General features: G+C 40.2%; 1 protein-coding gene across 3 annotated transcripts in view; it reads right to left on the bottom strand.

Annotated features, from left to right (window-relative positions):
- The window catches only part of LOC120462654 (pleckstrin homology domain-containing family G member 1), an 84,225-nt gene that overhangs the window by 54,645 nt on the left and 9,913 nt on the right, over positions 1 to 19,667 (bottom strand). For 2 of the 3 annotated variants that reach the window (XM_089124212.1, XM_039651268.2), the window contains exon 1: positions 13,745 to 14,019. The exons of the other annotated variant lie outside the window; for it this stretch is intronic. In XM_089124212.1, the coding sequence (XP_088980338.1) occupies positions 13,745 to 13,754 (10 nt within the window). In that variant the 5' untranslated portion in view covers positions 13,755 to 14,019. Of the gene's footprint in view, positions 1 to 13,744; positions 14,020 to 19,667 lie in introns of those variants that run through there. 3 annotated transcript variants of the gene reach the window in all.

The raw sequence follows: 19,667 nt of genomic DNA, 5'->3' as shown, positions 1-19,667 counted from the left end.
TTTAAAGCCTGATTCTGATTGGCTGTCTATGTTTTTATCATCCAGTTTGGAAAGTGATTCCATTGATATTGTTACTTTGTGTTGTTAGTTGTGGTTTGGACTTCGCTATTCTCAAAAAATAAGAAAGATTATTACAACTTTATAATCAGCCCATCATAATTGTCCTTGGTGTAAACAGGCCTTAACTTTGTGACTTAAAGGAGTAGTTCACTTTTAAAAAGACTTTTGCTGATAATTTCCTCACCCCCATGTCATCCAAGATGTCCATGTCTTTCTTTCTTCAGTTGAAAACAAATTAAGCTTTTTGATGAAAATATATTCCAGGATTTTCTCCATATAATGGACTTCAATGGGAACCAAACGGTTCAAGGTCCAAAAGACAGTTTCAATGCAAACTGTTCAAAGGGCTTTAAACGATTCCAGACGATGAATAAGGGTCTTATCTAGCGAAACGATCGCTCATTTAATAAAAAAAAAACAAACAAAAAAAAAAAGTTAATGTTTTATATAATCTCAAATGCTCATCAAAATGAACGAACCTTTTTCCGAGTCATCTGGTTCATTCAATGAACGAAATGAACAAATTTGATTCGGAAAAAGATTCGTTCATTTTGATGAATGAGTTTGAACTGGAGAGTCACGAACGCGCATCACACAGAGCAAGGCGAGCATTTGAGCTTATAAAACTTAAACTTTGTTATTTATTTATTGAATAAGCGATTGTTTCACTTTATAAGACCCTTATTCATAGTCTGGAATCGTTTAAAGCCCTTTGAACAGTTTGCACTGAAACTGTCTTTTGGACCTTGAACCGTTTGGTTCCCATTGAAGTCCATTATATGGAGAAAAATCCAGGAATGTTTTCAACAAAAACCTTAATTTCTTTTCGACTGAAGAAAGAAAGAAGTGGACATCTTGGATTACATAGGGGTGAGTAAATTATCAGCAAAAGTTTTTTTTTAAAAGTGAACTACTCCTTTAACTTGCAGTCAACATAAAATGTAAGACATTTGCTCCGTCTCTAAAACGTTTTCATCTCAGCTGATGTTTAGCATTTTGAAGAAGAGGCTTAATGAGGCTTTTGTCATGATAGACTTGATTACTTTCCTCACTTTAGACGCACAGTTTGAGCTCATGCGAACTAAACAGAGACAGTGGCCTGTGCTTCATGTTTGTTTGTATAGACGGTTTTTCCAGTTCTAGAGAAACTCCCAACTATCACATGACTGGAGCTACTTTTGTTTGTCCAACTTACGCTCAGTCTTTTGCCCACACAGTCAGTGTCAGTGATACATCCTGTAAAAAACAGCTGTTCGTGCCTTTACAACCTTATACACATGCTACACACACACACGGGTAGAGAGAGAGAAATAAACACAAGCATGGTGTGTGCTGTTGAACTTCAAAGGCTAAGAAGCTCAGAGGTAACCGGAAACCAAGCAATGGTTTTAGAAGAAAACAGGGCTGTCTGTGCGTGTGTGTGTGTGTGTGTGTGAAATAAATTGTAAAGACATTTGTAAGATCATGTTCACTTTGATCATTGCAACCAAACACATTAAAGCGAGAGGCTTTTGGTTTATTAAGCAGAGGATTCTGGGTTTCACCAGCTTAAATTACAGCTAAATTTGATATTTAGTGTTTTTAGGTTTGTTTGTTATGTACGCTCTTTTCACACGCCCTAGAAACTCATAAACACAGATTCTAAGGTGTTATGGGTGGTTGCTAGGGTGTTGCTAAGGCATTACTAGATGGTTGCTAGGGTGTTCTGGGTGATTGTTGGAAAACTGAAAGACAGTTACTACAGACATCCCAAGTCTCCCGGAAGTTCCGGGAGTCTCACGCATATTGATAGCGTCTCCCTGATGCCCGCAAATGAGTTAAAATCTCCCGGAATCTAGAGCGAGATACTGCGTGTATAACATAGCGTGCGGCGCGTGCACGGCAGAAATATGGGAAGCCAAACAAACCAAAAGTGGGACGAGACAGCGGGGCTTTACCCAGAGATGGGGACTCGAGTTTGAGACTCGGACTCGAGTCGCACTTGAGTCACACAAACACTGACTTCAGACTTGACTCGTGACTCGACCCAAAAGACTTCAGACTTGACTTGCGACTCGACCCAAAAGACTTGTGAGCAATCTGTTTTCATGCAATTATTGCTTTCTAAATCTAAATTCATTTTAATGTATTTCTATTTTCTTTTATTGGCGCATACATTGGGGAAGCGTATGATAAGCTGCATGTCCCCCGCCCTTTACTGTGAGACAGAGCGTATTTAGGCCACGCCCACAGCGGGGGAAAACAAACCAGCCGTCTCCATTGACTTTGCATCTGTAGATTTCTCATAAATTCAACAAAAGTTTGGCATTGTAAATCATCGCGCTGCTCCGCGATCTGCACCGTCATCACAGACATCGCTAGAAAGCTCTCTCTCTCTCTCTCTCTCTCTCCAGTTCAGTGTTGTCGGATCCAAATATGGTCATTTCCTTTTAATCAGCAACCAATCGCGAAAGTAAAAGGGGGGATTTAACTCTAACAGGATAACAAAAGTAGATATCCATAAATATCTATTTTTCCCCCATCTATTACTGTATGTGAACACAATGAAAAAAATATTTTAAACCTGGCTTTATCTAATAGGCTATTCAGATTTCGTTTTTTTTTAAATATATGCAAATTCGCACATATTTAATTAGACAATGCCTAATAATTTAAGACTTGAGACTTGACTTGGACTCGTGGCAAAAGACTTGAGACTTGACTTGAGCTTGCCCCTCAAAGACTTGAGACTTGACTTGGACTCGAGCTCAAAGACTTGAGACTTGACTTGGACTTCCAAAAAATGACTTGTGAACATCGCCTTTACCGCCACGCGGACATGTCATCTGCACGGTTCAATGATCATTCGTCAGCGCAGCGCGGACGTGTTTCCTAGCGACACTCAATAGTCAGTGCAGCGCGAACAATCCTCACCAATTCTCCCTCGGCGGATCGGCGCAAAAAGGAGGCGTGTTTCGGCACAAACATTCCCTGGTGCTATTTTACACTTCCAGAAAACAATTGCGCCACTGACCACAAAAAACCTGGTCTAAAGTCAGTGGCGCGTTGCGCGTTGTTCACAATGCTATTTTAAGTGCGCATGCTTGGCCATAATGTAGAGGGTGCACAACGTGCATACACTGATTCTCTCATCAACACAGATGCAGCAGTTTTTATTTTTGCAAATCATACATTATAACAAGGAAAAATATTAACAGATGAGGGAAATCATTGTGCTTTACATGAAGATGAAAAAAGCTTATTACCAATTTTTTAAGGCTAATTGTACACGTAGGCTACTAAAGGACCAGACCTGTTTGCCCAATAGTGGCAAGAAACATACGTATATAATGTTTAACCGACGCTGATGTGCGAGGGATTCTCCCATCCCCATACAACGTCACCTCTCTGTCTTTCACTGCCCTGACAAGAACGTCGTTCTCATCGGCTGTGAACGCTCCTGGTAAACCCGCCGTTATAATAACAATCCGTCATGCAACATGCGCACCTGTTCTTAAAGGGTATGTTGGATGGCGCTCTGATTGGTTTATTTCACGTTACGCCCAAACCACACCAATGAATAATGAAGCTACTCCAGACCAACCTCTTTTAGATTTGCGCCAGACGCAAGAGGCATTTATCCCGCTGGGAAAATAGCAACAGCGCCGGGACCCGCCCATAAAGTTACTTGCGCTTTGACACTTGCGTTTCAGATCGTTAAAATAGGGCCCCTTAAGTCTCTATGTCATATGATATTCTGGCTCAGTTCCTTGCTTTAATATAATAACAAATCTAGGGGATTTTTTCACCCGTTTTATCATTCAGCATGCCAAAATCATTACCGTAATTAAGGGCCATATTCGTCGTCTGTGTGGATTTGTTAAGTTATTTGCTAAAGCCTTATGAAGCTCTATGTAGGTCTTAGGAAGCTTCATTGCTCACAGTGTGACTCAGAAGGTGGGCAGCTGGACTCAGTTTCCCACTCTCTTCATATCACAATGCTGGCTTACACACACACACACACATATCCATTCCTCACAGCGAACGGTGGATGGAGGATGAAGAAGGGGGCGAGAGTATCCAGGGGGGTTTAAGGCGGATTAAGCCTCCTGTCTACCCCCCTCTGAGCGCTACTGCTGGGAGACTCCAACATGACATAATTCAGAGGAGACTAAAGGACAAAGACCTCTCTCACACACACTCTCTGCCTCGCTCTCGTCTGCTCATCAGATACACAACATCAAATAGTTCCCCCCAACAGCCCTCTTCAGATGAATGGCGCACGTTTTACAGTTACACACACATTCAGAGGGTTGAAGGAGTTCAGGCCGGGCGGCCCGTGAACACAGGGCTTTTATAGTTTACTGGAGGGAGAAAGGGATTTTGAGAGAGTCCCAAACTTAATTTGTGTGTGTGTGTTTATATATATAGCTGGATGTCAATAAAATTTTAAATACAGACTTTGAGCTGAAGTCCATCCAGCTGTGAGCTAAGCTGTACAGTTGAGCATTTCCCGAGGCCTGTACCTCCAATTTATCCTATTTTTACTCTCTTTTCAGTTAAAACACACCAGTGGTCAACCAGTATGGGGTTTTCACTGGCTGATATCATGGTGACTTATGTAATGCAGATAATTCACAGTAAATGAGATGTCTATTACACACTTTACTGGGTACACGCATTAAGTGTGAATTAGTTTTAAATAAAAGACACATCACATCAAATAAACAGTGATACTCACATAACAGTAATACTCCATTTTTCCATTTTCTGAAGACAACGTGTGTAGTGTTTACCTGTGAGGATCTCACTTCTTGAGACTGAGTGGATGCAAGTACGTTGTAGTTAGATTGATGGACGGATAGATGGATGGAGCATAGATAGACAGATACAGACGGATGGAGTATAGATAGACAGGAGACGGAGGATGGATGGATTGGTGGTTGGATGGATGGATGGATGGATGGATGGACGGAGGATAGATAGATAGATAGATAGATAGATAGATAGATAGATAGATAGATAGATAGATAGATAGATAGATAGATAGATAGATAGATAGATAGATAGATAGATAGATAGATAGATAGATAGATAGATAGATGGACAGAGGATGGATGGATGGATGGATGGATGGACGGACTAACAAGCGGACGGAGGATGGATGGATAGATAGATAGACAGATAGATAGATAGATGGATGGAAGATTGGATGGATGGATGGATGGATGGATAGATGGATGGATGGACTAACAGGCGGATGGAGGATAGATAGATGGATGGATAAGATGGATGGATGGATGGATGGATGGATGGATGGACTAACAGGCGGATGGAGGATAGATAGATAGATGGATAGATAGATGGATAGATAGATAGATAGATAGATAGATAGATAGATAGATAGATAGATAGATAGATAGATAGATAGATAGATAGATAGATAGATAGATAGATAGATAGATAGATAGATAGATAGATAGATAGATGGATGGATGGAAGGTTGGATGGATAGATGGATGGACGGACTAACAGGCAGATGGAGGATAGATAGATAGATAGATAGATAGATAGATAGATAGATAGATAGATAGATAGATAGATAGATAGATAGATAGATAGATAGATAGATAGATAGATAGATAGATAGATAGATAGATAGATAGATAGATAGATAGTACAGTGAGATCTGCAGTGTGTGTGTGAGCTGTAGTCTGCAGTCCGCCCTTTTATTATGCACAGTAAGCATTTCTTTACCGCACACACACTGTACAGAAGGCACACATAATCATTCCCAAACACACACTCATAAAAATGTCAACCACTCTTCTGCATAACGGTTGCCTATCAGATATGATATAGCAGATATATTCAGATCAAACTAGTCATGCTTCAACACACACGTCTATCTGCGGGAGTGAGCTCTCGAGGTGTGTGTGTGTGTATGTGTGTATTTCTGTTCTGACCCGTGAACTGTTGCAGGAACTCAGAATAGCAGCTCGCGAGAACATCAAAGCATTGACATTATTATGATGAACGTGTTTAAGATGGTTGACCGCATGACTTCTGAATAGTTCATTTAGCATCACGTTCTTCTGAAAATATTCTGATTATAGTTTAAGAGCTGGTTTAATCCTGTTACTCATTTACAAACTCATATTATTTCCCTCACACTGTAAACGATATTTGGGAGATTATCAGTGAACTTCGGTCTTCACACAAAGCTAATAAGACTTGTAATAACACATGAATTATATGGACTATTTTTATGATTATTTTATGGTGCTTTTATGGTGCCTACGTTTTCCTTTAGTGTTTGTGAAAGGAAAAATCCCGCGTCGGAACATCATGACAGTGAGTAAACAATGACAGATTTTACCTTTAATCGTCAGTAGCGCGCATGCACGTTTTCACTCTTTTTGTTGTAGTTGTTCTGGTGTGTATGTTTCTCTGTTAGACTTGTCTACCCGCTCAGACTGATAAGGTCAATCTTTAATGATGATTTGACTCTGAAGAATTATCCTATGTGGCCTCAAATACGTGCGTCAGTTGGCAAATTCAATTCCTCGTATGCGTCACTGGCGGATCTTCCCTAATATTCTGTTATGAGCGCATATGATGACACCATGCAGTGCATTCTCAGGCTCAAACACTGTCAGTTGTGTATTCATTATAAACATGTCCTACAGGGTAAAGCGAATGCAAACGCAAAGATTTCACACCGTCACGTTTGCTTTAACAGATCTCTGATCACTGCACACATGCTCAAAGTCAGACAAAGCTCTCGTTCTCGTGGTCTTGATATCTCCACGACAGTGTGTGTTTTTCAGCCAAGAGCTGCGTGTCCATAACCAATGGGATTAATTCCGTCCAGCACGCGGGCAGCACACACACTCGCGCAAGCAACAGAAGGTCTATTCTGGTCTCTGAAACATGTTGGAGCTCCACCACGACTTCTGGAGCTGGAATGTCTGTAACGGATTCGAAACATTTCCAAGCTTCTCCTCTTCTTCAGATCCTGAGAAAATCCTTTCTTATCTCTCCATCAAACATAATGACTCAGAGTGATCAACTCTTTAAATAGCCCACTTCCTGCAATCAGACCGGCTCATTATCTCCCAAAACTCATCAGGCCGATCGAAGATCTGATTGTAGAATGTTCTCGACACTCTAAAACATCCTGGGGTTTTTTTGTTTGTTTTTTTCAACCAAAATCCTGGGTTGAGACTTTTGGGTTATTATTTCAGTGTCTGGGTAGTTTTTGTTTTACCCAGATCCTGAGTCAGACGTAACAACCCAGTGTGTGGGTAGTTTTTGTGTTACCCAGATCCTGGATCAGATGTGACAACCTAGGGTTTGGGTAGTTTTTGTGTTACCCAGATCCTGGGTCAGACGTAACAACCCAGTGTTTGGGTAGTTTTTGTGTAACCCAGTGTTTGGGTAGTTTTTGTGTTACCCAGATCCTGGGTCAAATGTAACAACCTAGTGTTTGGGTAGTTTTTGTGTTACCCAGCTCCTAGGTCAAATGTTACAAGCCAGTGTTTGGGTAGTTTTTATGTTACCCAGATCCTGGGTCAGACATACCAACACAATGTTTGGGTAGTTTTTGTGTTACCCAAATCCTGGGTCAGACGCAACAACCCAGTGTTTGGGTAGTTTTTGTGTAACCCAGTGTTTGGGTAGTTTTTGTGTTACCCAGATCCTGGGTCAAATGTAACAACCCAGTGTTTGGGTAGTTTTTGTGTTACCCAGATCCTGGGTCAGACATACCAACACAATGTTTGGGTAGTTTTTGTGTTACCCAGATCCTGGGTCAAATGTAACAACCTAGTGTTTGGGTAGTTTTTGTGTTACCCAGCTCCTAGGTCAAATGTAACAACCCAGTGTTTGGGTAGTTCTTGTGTAACCCAGATCCTGGGTCAGACATACCAACACAATGTTTGGGTAGTTTTTGTGTTACCCAGATCCTGGGTCAAATGTAACAACCTAGTGTTTGGGTAGTTTTTGTGTTACACAGATCCTGGGTCAGATATAACTACCCAGTGTTTGGGTAGTTTTGTTTAACCCAGATCCTGGGTCAGACGTAACAACCCAGTGTTTGGGTAGTTTTTGTGTTACCCAGATCCTGGGTCAGATATAACTACCCAGTGTATGGGTAGTTTTGTTTAACCCAGATCCTGGGTCAGACGTAACAACCCAGTGTTTGGGTAGTTTTTGTGTTACCTAGATCCTGGGTCAGACGTAACAACCCAGTGTTTGGGTAGTTTTTGTGTAACCCAGTGTATGGGTAGTTTTTGTGTTACCCAGATCCTGGGTCAAATGTAACAACCTAGTGTTTGGGTAGTTTTTGTGTTACCCAGCTCCTAGGTCAAATGTTACAACCCAGTGTTTGGGTAGTTTTTGTGTTACCCAGATCCTGGGTCAGACATACCAACACAATGTTTGGGTAGTTTTTGTGTTACCCAGATCCTGGGTCAGACGTAACAACCCAGTGTTTGGGTAGTTTTTGTGTAACCCAGTGTTTGGGTAGTTTTTGTGTTACCCAGATCCTGGGTCAAATGTAACAACCCAGTGTTTGGGTAGTTTTTGTGTTACCCAGATCCTGGGTCAGACATACCAACACAATGTTTGGGTAGTTTTTGTGTTACCCAGATCCTGGGTCAGACGTAACAACCCAGTGTTTGGGTAGTTTTTGTGTAACCCAGTGTTTGGGTAGTTTTTGTGTTACCCAGATCCTGGGTCAAATGTAACAACCCAGTGTTTGGGTAGTTTTTGTGTTACCCAGATCCTGGGTCAGACATACCAACACAATGTTTGGGTAGTTTTTGTGTTACCCAGATCCTGGGTCAAATGTAACAACCTAGTGTTTGGGTAGTTTTTGTGTTACCCAGATCCTGGGTCAAATGTAACAACCTAGTGTTTGGGTAGTTTTTGTGTTACCCAGATCCTGGGTCAGATATAACTACCCAGTGTTTGGGTAGTTTTGTTTAACCCAGATCCTGGGTGAGACGTAACAACCCAGTGTTTGGGTAGTTTTTGTGTTACCCAGATCCTGGGTCAGATATAACTACCCAGTGTTTGGGTAGTTTTGTTTAACCCAGATCCTGGGTCAGACGTAACAACCCAGTGTTTGGGTAGTTTTTGTGTTACCTAGATCCTGGGTCAGATATAACTACCCAGTGTTTGGGTAGTTTTTGTGTTACCCAGATCCTGGGTCAGACGTAACAACCCAGTGTTTGGGTAGTTTTTGTGTTACCCAGATCCTGGGTCAGATGTAACAACACAATGTTTGGGTAGTTTTTGTGGTACCCAGATCCTGGGTCAGACGTAACAACCCAGTGTTTGGGTAGTTTTTGTGTTACCCAGATCCTGGGTCAAATGTAACAACCTAGTGTTTGGGTAGTTTTTGTGTTACCCAGCTCCTAGGTCAAATGTTACAACCCAGTGTTTGGGTAGTTTTTGTGTTACCCAGATCCTGGGTCAGACATACCAACACAATGTTTGGGTAGTTTTTGTGTTACCCAGATCCTGGGTCAGACGTAACAACCCAGTGTTTGGGTAGTTTTTGTGTAACCCAGTGTTTGGGTAGTTTTTGTGTTACCCAGATCCTGGGTCAAATGTAACAACCCAGTGTTTGGGTAGTTTTTGTGTTACCCAGCTCCTAGGTCAAATGTAACAACCCAGTGTTTGAGTAGTTCTTGTGTAACCCAGATCCTGGGTCAGACATACCAACACAATGTTTGGGTAGTTTTTGTGTTACCCAGATCCTGGGTCAAATGTAACAACCTAGTGTTTGGGTAGTTTTTGTGTTACCCAGATCCTGGGTCAGACGTAACAACCCAGTGTTTGGGTAGTTTTTGTGTTACCCAGATCCTGGGTCAGATATAACTACCCAGTGTTTGGGTAGTTTTGTTTAACCCAGATCCTGGGTCAGACGTAACAACCCAGTGTTTGGGTAGTTTTTGTGTTACCCAGATCCTGGGTCAGATATAACTACTCAGTGTTTGGTTAGTTTTGTTTAACCCAGATCCTGGGTCAGACGTAACAACCCAGTGTTTGGGTAGTTTTTGTGTTACCCAGATCCTGGGTCAGATATAACTACCCAGTGTTTGGGTAGTTTTGTTTAACCTAGATCCTGGGTCAGACGCAACAACCCAGTGTTTGGGTAGTTTTTGTGTTACCCAGATCCTGGGTCAGATATAACTACCCAGTGTTTGGGTAGTTTTGTTTAACCCAGATCCTGGGTCAGACGTAACAACCCAGTGTTTGGGTAGTTTTTGTGTTACCCAGATCCTGGGTCAGAAATACCTACCCAGGGGTTAAGTTATGATTCACAGGCTTGTCGTGACCTCTTCAGGAGAGAGAACTGCAGCTCTGTCAAATCGGTGTCTTTGGTAAAATACAGGTTTGTCAGTCACAGCATATTTCGGCTATGAGTGAAACACAGGGCGTTTATGGCGTCTGAAGTCAGAAGTTCCCCCGTTGAACATGACACAAGCTTCGGCACGAGATCCAGCGCCGTTACAGTGGAAACGGGACAACAGAGACTGGTCCACTACACTTGAATTACTTAATTTTATACATATTCTGGAAGCTGATTAAATAAGCTTTCCAGTGATGAATGGTTTGATAATATTTCCCCGAGATGCACCTATTTGTAAATCTGCAATCTGAGGGTGCAAAAAAATCGAAACATTGAGAAAATTGCCTTGAAAGTTGTGCATTTATATTCACGCTTGTGCTGAATCCACTTATTTACGGTAGGAAATTTACTAAACATCTTCAAGGAACATGATCTTTACTTAATATCCTAATGATTTTTGGCATAAAAGAAAAGTCCATAATTTTGACCCATACAGTATTTCCACAAATATACCCGTGCGACTTGTGACTGGTTTTGTGGTCCAGGGTCTCATATGTTTTCAAAACTATATAAAACATGCTATACTGTAAAATATGATTAAAAAAATAAAGGATTTACCATGCAGACCAGTAGTTGTGTTGAGTAATTATTTTTTAAGTTTAGAGGATTTAAGTTAATCTGTAAACGTTTATTCATGTATGAAGTCAAAAAAAAAAAGAAGCTTGTACAATAGTAAAAATGAATCAACCTAATTTGCTGGGTAAAATGAACCTAACTTTGTTGTTTTTAACCCAGTGTATTTTAGAGTGAAACTTTGGCATCATCACTTCAGTTACTCTGTAAAGACCTGATGCACATTAGAAAGAAAGAGAGTTATTTTAGTTGTATTTGCAGACAGACACTCTATCTACATCAAAGAGCCTGACTGCGGTCCAAGGAAAATCTTAAATATCAATTTATCAACCACAGAAACTATTCCACACGGGAGACGGACGGACACATCCTGACGGATGGATGATCATAGATCAGGCTTCCTCTAATGATCTATGGCGTCGTCGTCATCTGCAAAGCGCTGCTGAACTGTGTTCGCCCGTCTGGAGGATCACCGTCTGTCATGTGTGTGTGACGTGATGTGCATGATCCACCTCTCTAACATGCACATGCTTTATTACACATGTATAACACAGGGTGTGTTGAAAGACAATATGCTAATTACACATTTAAAACAACCAATTACTGACAGGTTGGTAAGAGGTTCTCATAGAGGACTGAATGCATTTAAAGAATAGAATGTGACAAAGGGAATTATCCTGCATGAATGAACACACACACACACACACACACACACACATGAGGGGTGAATGTCCGCCTGTGACCCACTGCCCCCGTCCTGCTCACATATTAGATTTCACTGAGACAGATTTGCTTCAGAGAAACCTAAACTTGACATTTATATACGGCGCACAAATGCACACACACACACACACACACACACACACACAAATGATTGGCAGGTACAAGAGCTGGGGCAGAACCCTTAAAAGGACAACTTTGCACCTATTCTACCCCCAAATAATGCCGGTTAGTACCTTCGATTTAAAGGAGTAGTTCACTTTTAAAAAAAACTTTTGCTGATAATTTACTCACCCCCATGTCATCCAAGATGTCCATGTCTTTCTTTCTTCAGTCGAAAACAAATTAAGGTTTTTGATGAAAACATTCCAGGATTTTCTCCATATAATGGACTTCAATGGGAACCAAACGGTTCAAGGTCCAAATGAGAGTTTCAGTGCAGCTTCAAAGGGCTTTAAACGATTCCAGACGATGAATAAGGGTCTTATTTGGACCTTTCGAGTCATGACTCGAAAAAAGATTTGTTCATTTTGATGAACGAGTTTGAACAGGAGAGTCACGAAAGCTCATCACAGAACAGAGCAAGGCGAGCATTTGTGCTTATGAAACTTAAACTTTTTTATTTCTTTTTTAAATGACCGATCGTTTTGCTAGATAAGACCCTTATTCATCGTCTGGTGTCGTTTAAAGCCCTTTGAAGCTGCACTGAAACTCTCATTTGGACCTTGAACCGTTTGGTTCCCATTGAAGTCCATTATATGGAGAAAATCCTGGAATGTTTTCATCAAAAACCTTAATTTCTTTTCGACTGAAAAAAGAAAGAAGTGGACATCTTGGATGACATGGGGGTGAGGAAATTATCAGCAAACGTTTTTTTTAAAAGTGAACTACTCCTTTAAGGTGTACGAACCTTTTAGGGATGGATGTTGTCCCTTTAATGGTACTGACCCAGTGACAGCCGTAAAGGGGCAATTTTTCGCAATTTTCAATTTTCTTTTTGAACTTTTGAAACGAGGACTTGAAGTTCTGACAGGTTTTCAATGAATTCTTCAATGCCATCTTTCAAACACACGCTTCAAACTCTTTCTCGCTGTCTCCAGCTGGGCCGTGTCCCGGGGGGTGTTTAGCTTCGGGGACAGATGTCCTGAGGGGGTGCTGGTATTGTCTAAAGCAGACTCTAAACTGTTATTATCCCCCCAAAAACTCAACCCATGGGGGACTAATTTAGGTCAGGAGTGGGGGAGACGGAGCCACAGAGAGCCAGAGGTTTACACACAACAACAACAACAACATAATCCAAACAATACAATACACACATCTACACTGAAAAAAGGTACAGGATTCAACTGAAACACATTGCACTGATAGTGATAGACATGGCAAGTAAGACATTGACTCTGAAATTTTGAAGTAAAATGAACTTCCTAATTTACAATGTAACACTGTTCGCATCATCCGTGCTCACAGAAAACACAGACCTGCTTATAATGACTTACTATAAGGTTTTGACTGATGTATGTAATGTCTAGAGGCAATTTTGTACCCACAGTACAGCTAAGTACACTATACCCCAATCACACACACACACACACACACACACACACACACATATGCACTTACAAACATCTCAGTCAGTTGAGGTTGTGTAGAGGACTTCTGTTTGGTACACGCGCCCACCATACTAAGCCAAATGAATACTCTCAGTTCACAACTTGCCAACACACACACATTTAGTTAAACACAGAGTGTCCTCACGGCAGGACTCGGGCAGTTTCCACACACACACACACACCAGCTCTGAAGCTCAGACATCAATCACCAAAGTGTTCAGATGCTGCCACACACATTCACAGAAAGCTTTCAAGAGCTGATATGACACAAACACACACACACACACACACATGATCTAATTCAAACAACCAACATAATAACAGTAACAACAAACACTATCATCTGTTTATGATACTTATTGCAAGTGTGATCTCTTACCCGTAGGCATTGCAGCTCGATCCAGATTTGATTACATATCCACTTAGTATTCCAGACCAGTGCCACACACACACACAGAACACACTCTTCTAATCCTTCAATTCACTTTACATTCTCCCTGAGACACACAGGATTGCTCCGTTTGTGTGAGTGATACTGAGGGTATCTGCACCCCCCACACACACACACACACATTCAGTAAATCCTGGGTTCACACACACATAAGCTCTGAGCCACACTGCAACGGTCTTGACGGTCTGCCTGTCACACACACATTGAGCAGTTCTGGATTCTCTTCCCAAATCTCCCTCCCTGTGGCTCCTCCCTCTCCCACAGAGTGCCCCTCTCTCTCTCTCTCTCTCTCTCTCTCTCTCTCTCTCTCTCTCTCGCTCTTGACTTTCTTCTGTGAGCTCCGGGACATTTCTTTTTTCCTAATTTCATGAGCCTTATGTTTGACATCACGGTCCTGTTCCAAACACTAGTGAGGCTGTGTGACACGGTATCGTTTTGGATGGGAGTTGTAAAATATTCATTTCATAAGTCTATGATTGTTTACTGTGACATGATTACGGCTCTCAGACAGATATCCATCAAGAATGTCTGGCTCTGATGAAGCTCTGACTGTCTCTACTGAGGGCAAAACATGAAGTGCAGTGCGATCCCTCAAACAACTCACAGAAATCACCAGAGAAACAATGAGAGCTTGGCATCGGCACACATAAAACACACTGCACACACACATATTGGGTAGAAAAACCTTTTCAAAAAAACTTTTTATCAATACAGTTCACTATTAAATAAATCATATTAAATATTTCTCTTGTATACTCCACCAATTTAGATACACTTTCATTTCTTTGAGCTTGTCCCTTTAAAAAAAAAGTGCTTAGTTGTTTTGAATACACACTTTTGTGTATTTCAATCTTAAAAATGAATTTGAAAACGGCACTTGAATATAATATTAAAGGGGAGGTTGACTGCTTTTTTTATTTGCATGATTGTGTTTATGGGGTGCAATATAACATGTATTCGTGGTTTTTCTTTTTTTAAAAGTCTTATTTTTCATAAACTTCACCTTTATTGTAAGCCGCGCTCTCCTCTGTCCTCGAACGAGCGGTTCACTTCCTGAGTCTATGAAAACACTCCCTCAGAAACACACAGTGGGCTCAGATTGGTTAGTTTGGCCCGGTGTGTTGTGATTGGCTAAACTGTCGCTCACGTTGTCCGGAAGGTTAACGCCCATTACCTTTACGGGCGAAACGTTCATGTCGTGAGCTTCAGTCCAGATGTAAATATGTGTCGAACTGCAGAATCAGTTTGAGGCAGAATCAGACCGAGAAAGCGGCGATAAAGAGAGTCAAGCAGAACCACACCACACACGGCTCTTAATAAACGTTTATGAATGATAATTTGCTACATTTTTTAACTTTACACACGTTTGTTTTACACAATAGCATCTGACTGGCAACAATAGCAACTGACTGGCTACTAATGTTAAACACAAACAGCGTTGGCAAGTTTACGCTCTTGATCAAATCGAAAATAACGTCACAAAGCATATATACATGAAAAATACGTTTAAAACATTAGTACTTGCATTATAAATATTTCTGGGTTGTTTTAACCCAACCTTGGGTCAAATATGGACAAACCCAGCCATTGGGTTCCATTTTTTAATTACATTTTTAACCCAACATTTGGGTTTGAGCATATTTGACCCAATGTTGTGTTAAAACAACCCAGTATTTTTAGAGTGTATACAAAATTCAGGTCGTGTTTGTCGTAGACACAATAGCATTACTAGTAGGCTATAGTGACTATAAAGCCAGCGCTGGCATTTGAAAAAAATAAAACACAAGGCTACGTCTGGAATTATACATGCAAATACGTTTAAAATGATTAAGTCTTAGCCGACTTACAAGTTGTGGCCCGACAACTGCTGCCTCTGGTTTTAATCTGCCTCTAGTTGGATCTGCTTCATGTTTTAGTAACAGTTTCTTGTTGAATCCGGTGTTGAACTCGTGGAGATTCTGGAAGCTGTCTTCCGTAAAATGCGCAGCACAGAGAGCTAAATTACAATCGTCATTTTCAGGAACATAATCAAACATCAATTGTAAAATGTGCATGCCATTTTCTGCATATTCTGAGGGAGGGGTTGATGCAAATGTGTGGGTTAGTGACGTACCATAACCCAGCTGTAGTCCCAATCCAGTCGTTTTTGTAGGCAATTATACTGGTAACACTTTACAATAAGGTTCATTAGTTAACATTAGTTAATGTATTTACTAACATGCACTAACCATGAGCAATACATTTGTTACTGCATTTGTTCATCTTTGTTAATGTTAGTTCATGAAAATACAGCTGTTCATTGTTTATTCATGTTAGTTCACGCTGCATTAACTAATGTTAACAAGATTTTAATCAAGTATTAGTAAATGTTAAAAATAACATTAACAAAGATTAACAAATGCTGTATATGTGCTATTCATTATTAGTTCATATTAACTAATGTAGTTAACTAATGTTAACTAACGAACCTTATTGTAAAGTGTTACCATTATACTTCCTGATTTTAAAAAGACGATATCTCTGCTTACACTGAACTTTCAGCGCTGCAACTTTGCAGATACTGTTCATGCACCAACAGCAACATTACACACTATTTAAAATGAAAAAAGTGAAATCGCAGTCAAACCCCCCTTTAATGAGGTAAAACGAAGTCAACATTTTTCAACTGTTTCTTAATAAACGTGTATTTGTGTACAATAAAATATTCTGTAATTTTAGACGTAATTAAAACACTTTAAAGCTCAGCTTATTGCATATAATAGAAATGTAAACAACATTTAAGTTATTTAAGTTAAAATTACACCGTGTTTGCACTTGTTGTATATTTTCTGTAAAATGCTGGGTTGTTTTAACCCAATTTTGGGTCAAATATCCATGGACAAACCCAAACGTTTGGTTAAAAATGTAATTTAAAAATTTAAAACCCAAAGGCTGGGTTTGTCCATATTTGACCCAAATTTGGGTTAAAACAACCCAGCATTTTTAGAGCTTAATAAATACTCTTTTTTTAAAGTAAACTTTTCTTTCACAAGGGGTCCCAATGCATTCTGGGATTGTCTTCTCTGCAAAAGATGCATATGGCAAAAGAAAGCATAATTATAATGATTAAAATGTTGTCTACCTACTAGGTTTTGGACTACAGTTCAGGTATACGGAAGGAAGAGACTCTTTTATTTATTTATTTTGCGTTAGTCAGCTTCTTCACGGCGAGCTGAGCGTCTCACACACACACACACACACACACGCACACACACACACACACACACACTGAAACAGTAGCAGGGGGTTCAGGCCTGATCAATAGCTGAGAAAAACCCCACATAAAGACGGTCCTCTCTGTTCTTCTTCAGCTGAAACGAACAATACATCACAGCCACTTCATCAAACACTATCAGCTTTACTTCTGGCCACTAATGAGCCTCTTTACATCACCTTTCACTTATGCAGTTCATTCATTATATCTAATTATCAAGATATGTATATATATATAACCATAACCCTAAACCTACCCTAAACTTGCATTTTTACATTTTCAAAAAGAGATTTCCCTTATGGAAAATGTCCACACAAGGATTTCAAACATTGCCATCTTTGTGGGGGCATTTTGCCCTCATGATTTACTTGGACCATCGCACACACACACGCACACACACACACACACACACACACACACACACACACACACACACACACATTAGTGACTATGGTTACACTGGCTGAGTGGCAGCGTTGGTGTTTAGCGTGAATGCCGCAAATAACACAAAACACATCTAAATCGGGAAAGGGCTGTGCGATTGACTTTACAAACAGATTCAACAAGAAATGGGAGGTACATTTATACAGACGGACGGCAAATGCATCGCTGCAATTCACTGAAACAACTGGACCCAGCCAGCGAAACCTGGATTTGGAGATACCGTTTGTGTCAGATATGTTACATTTTGGGGTAAAATCACTCTCAAGGTTGTATATTGTGTTGACAATTCATCAATTAAATATTTACCATCTTATATTCTGTGTAACTGAAGTTTTTATTTAAAAATTCCATTATGAAGAGCTTTGTGTTGGTTAGATAATGTTAGACAAACCAATAGTTTCCCTTACCAAAGCAAGTTTAGACAGACAGAGAGATCAAAACACTACTACAAAAAATATTAAAACAACCTAATAATCTTGAAGACAAGCCACATTTATTTGAATAGCTCTTCACAATACACATCTTTTCCAAGCATGTTTACAGAAAGTCATAATGTTATGTCTATAATGCTTTAGCTGGGTAATATGACAATATTAAACTCAAAACATTAGAATATCGTGCAAAAGAGCATTTTTGGTGAAACTAAAATAGACTCATTGCATGAAAAAAGTGAGATATTTCAAGCCTTTATGTGTTATAATTGTGATGATTACGGCTCACAGCTTATGAAAACCTTTTCACAATATTCTAATTTTGACTTTGGGGTTTTTATATCTGTAAGCCATATAATCCTTGAAAATAAAGCCTTGAAATATCTCACTTTACATGTAATGAGTCTATATAATATATTAGTTTCACTTTTTAACTTGAATTACTGAAATAAATGAACCATATTCTCATTTTTCGAGTTTGACCTGTAAAACAATGATGTAAGCGATCACTGTATCTATAGTGTTTAGCAGATAAGGCGTTCAAAGGCTTTGCATTATTTATTTCCCCAGTATTGAAATCAGGTAACACACTTCTGACAAGCATGCAAACAAATAAAGCGGAGCACACACAGAGAGTGATCAGTGAGCAATTGAAAGAGGGACGAGTCAAGCCAACAAACAAGCAAACCGCAGCCTCACATCACTGTCTCACTGACGATTGAGTGACGTTCAGGGCTTCACCGGGTGTGTAGTAAGTGTGTGGTTAACAGGTTTCATTTGTGGCTTTGAGTTCATTCAGAATTGGCTTGAGTTAAAGAGAGTCTAAGTCAGAAGTAAAAACAGAGGTACATGCTAGTACAAGTGACTTTAACACACCTTTAACACATGCACACACACACTGTTCCAACACCTAAGAAACACACTGCTATTTTACACAATGCGATAGGCATCTGTGAAATTGCTAATACCTTTTAATGAGCACTGGTGGAACGCACACACACACACATACATGCATACACACATGCACTCATACACAGACTCTCTCTCTCTCTTTCTTTCGCACACACACAGACACACACACACTTAGTAACTAGTTTGACTATCCTCAGTCGGCAGGGCTATTCATATCCAGTGACCCAAATTAAGAAGTGACCACCTCTCAGCTCCAGCATGCAGCTCATCACACACACACATGCACACACACATATTTATACATAAATATTTGCCCATGTGACAAATCCAGCTTACTGTCAGTGAAAACTGCGAGGTGGTTCACCAAGGTTTGTGTGTGTGTGTGTGTGTGCTCTGCATTGTAACAAAAGCTACAAGAGCTTGTTGTCAGTCAGAATTGATGGATTAAAATCTCTCTCACACACCCAAATCCAGCCCTTTTCACAGTTTCAGAGTTTAGATCGGCAGTCTAATCCCTGATCACTCAAACAAACTGAACAAACCCCCCCCAGTAACAGGAAGAGGGTGAGATTTCACACAAACACACATGCACCCATTCACCCGCATATAGCTTACACACGTTTAGTGCTATCTGAGGACATCCCTTATCATTGTGCGCTACTATTTGCCCCACCAGATATTGTTATAAAAGGATGTCTTTGAGAATATAATAATAATAAATGACCTAAATGTTTTCATCACAATACCAAAGCTATGTTACAACAGAGGAGAAGATATACAACACTGCGCCCGATATAACGAATGAGGTGAA

The sequence above is a fragment of the Pimephales promelas genome, chromosome 20, assembly GCF_988280905.1.
Source record: "Pimephales promelas chromosome 20, fPimPro1.hap1.1, whole genome shotgun sequence".
In the NCBI taxonomy this organism is placed as follows: Eukaryota; Metazoa; Chordata; class Actinopteri; order Cypriniformes; family Leuciscidae; genus Pimephales; species Pimephales promelas.
The sequence above is the reverse complement of the archived record's forward strand: the minus strand, read 5'-3'. Positions and strand labels throughout refer to the sequence as shown.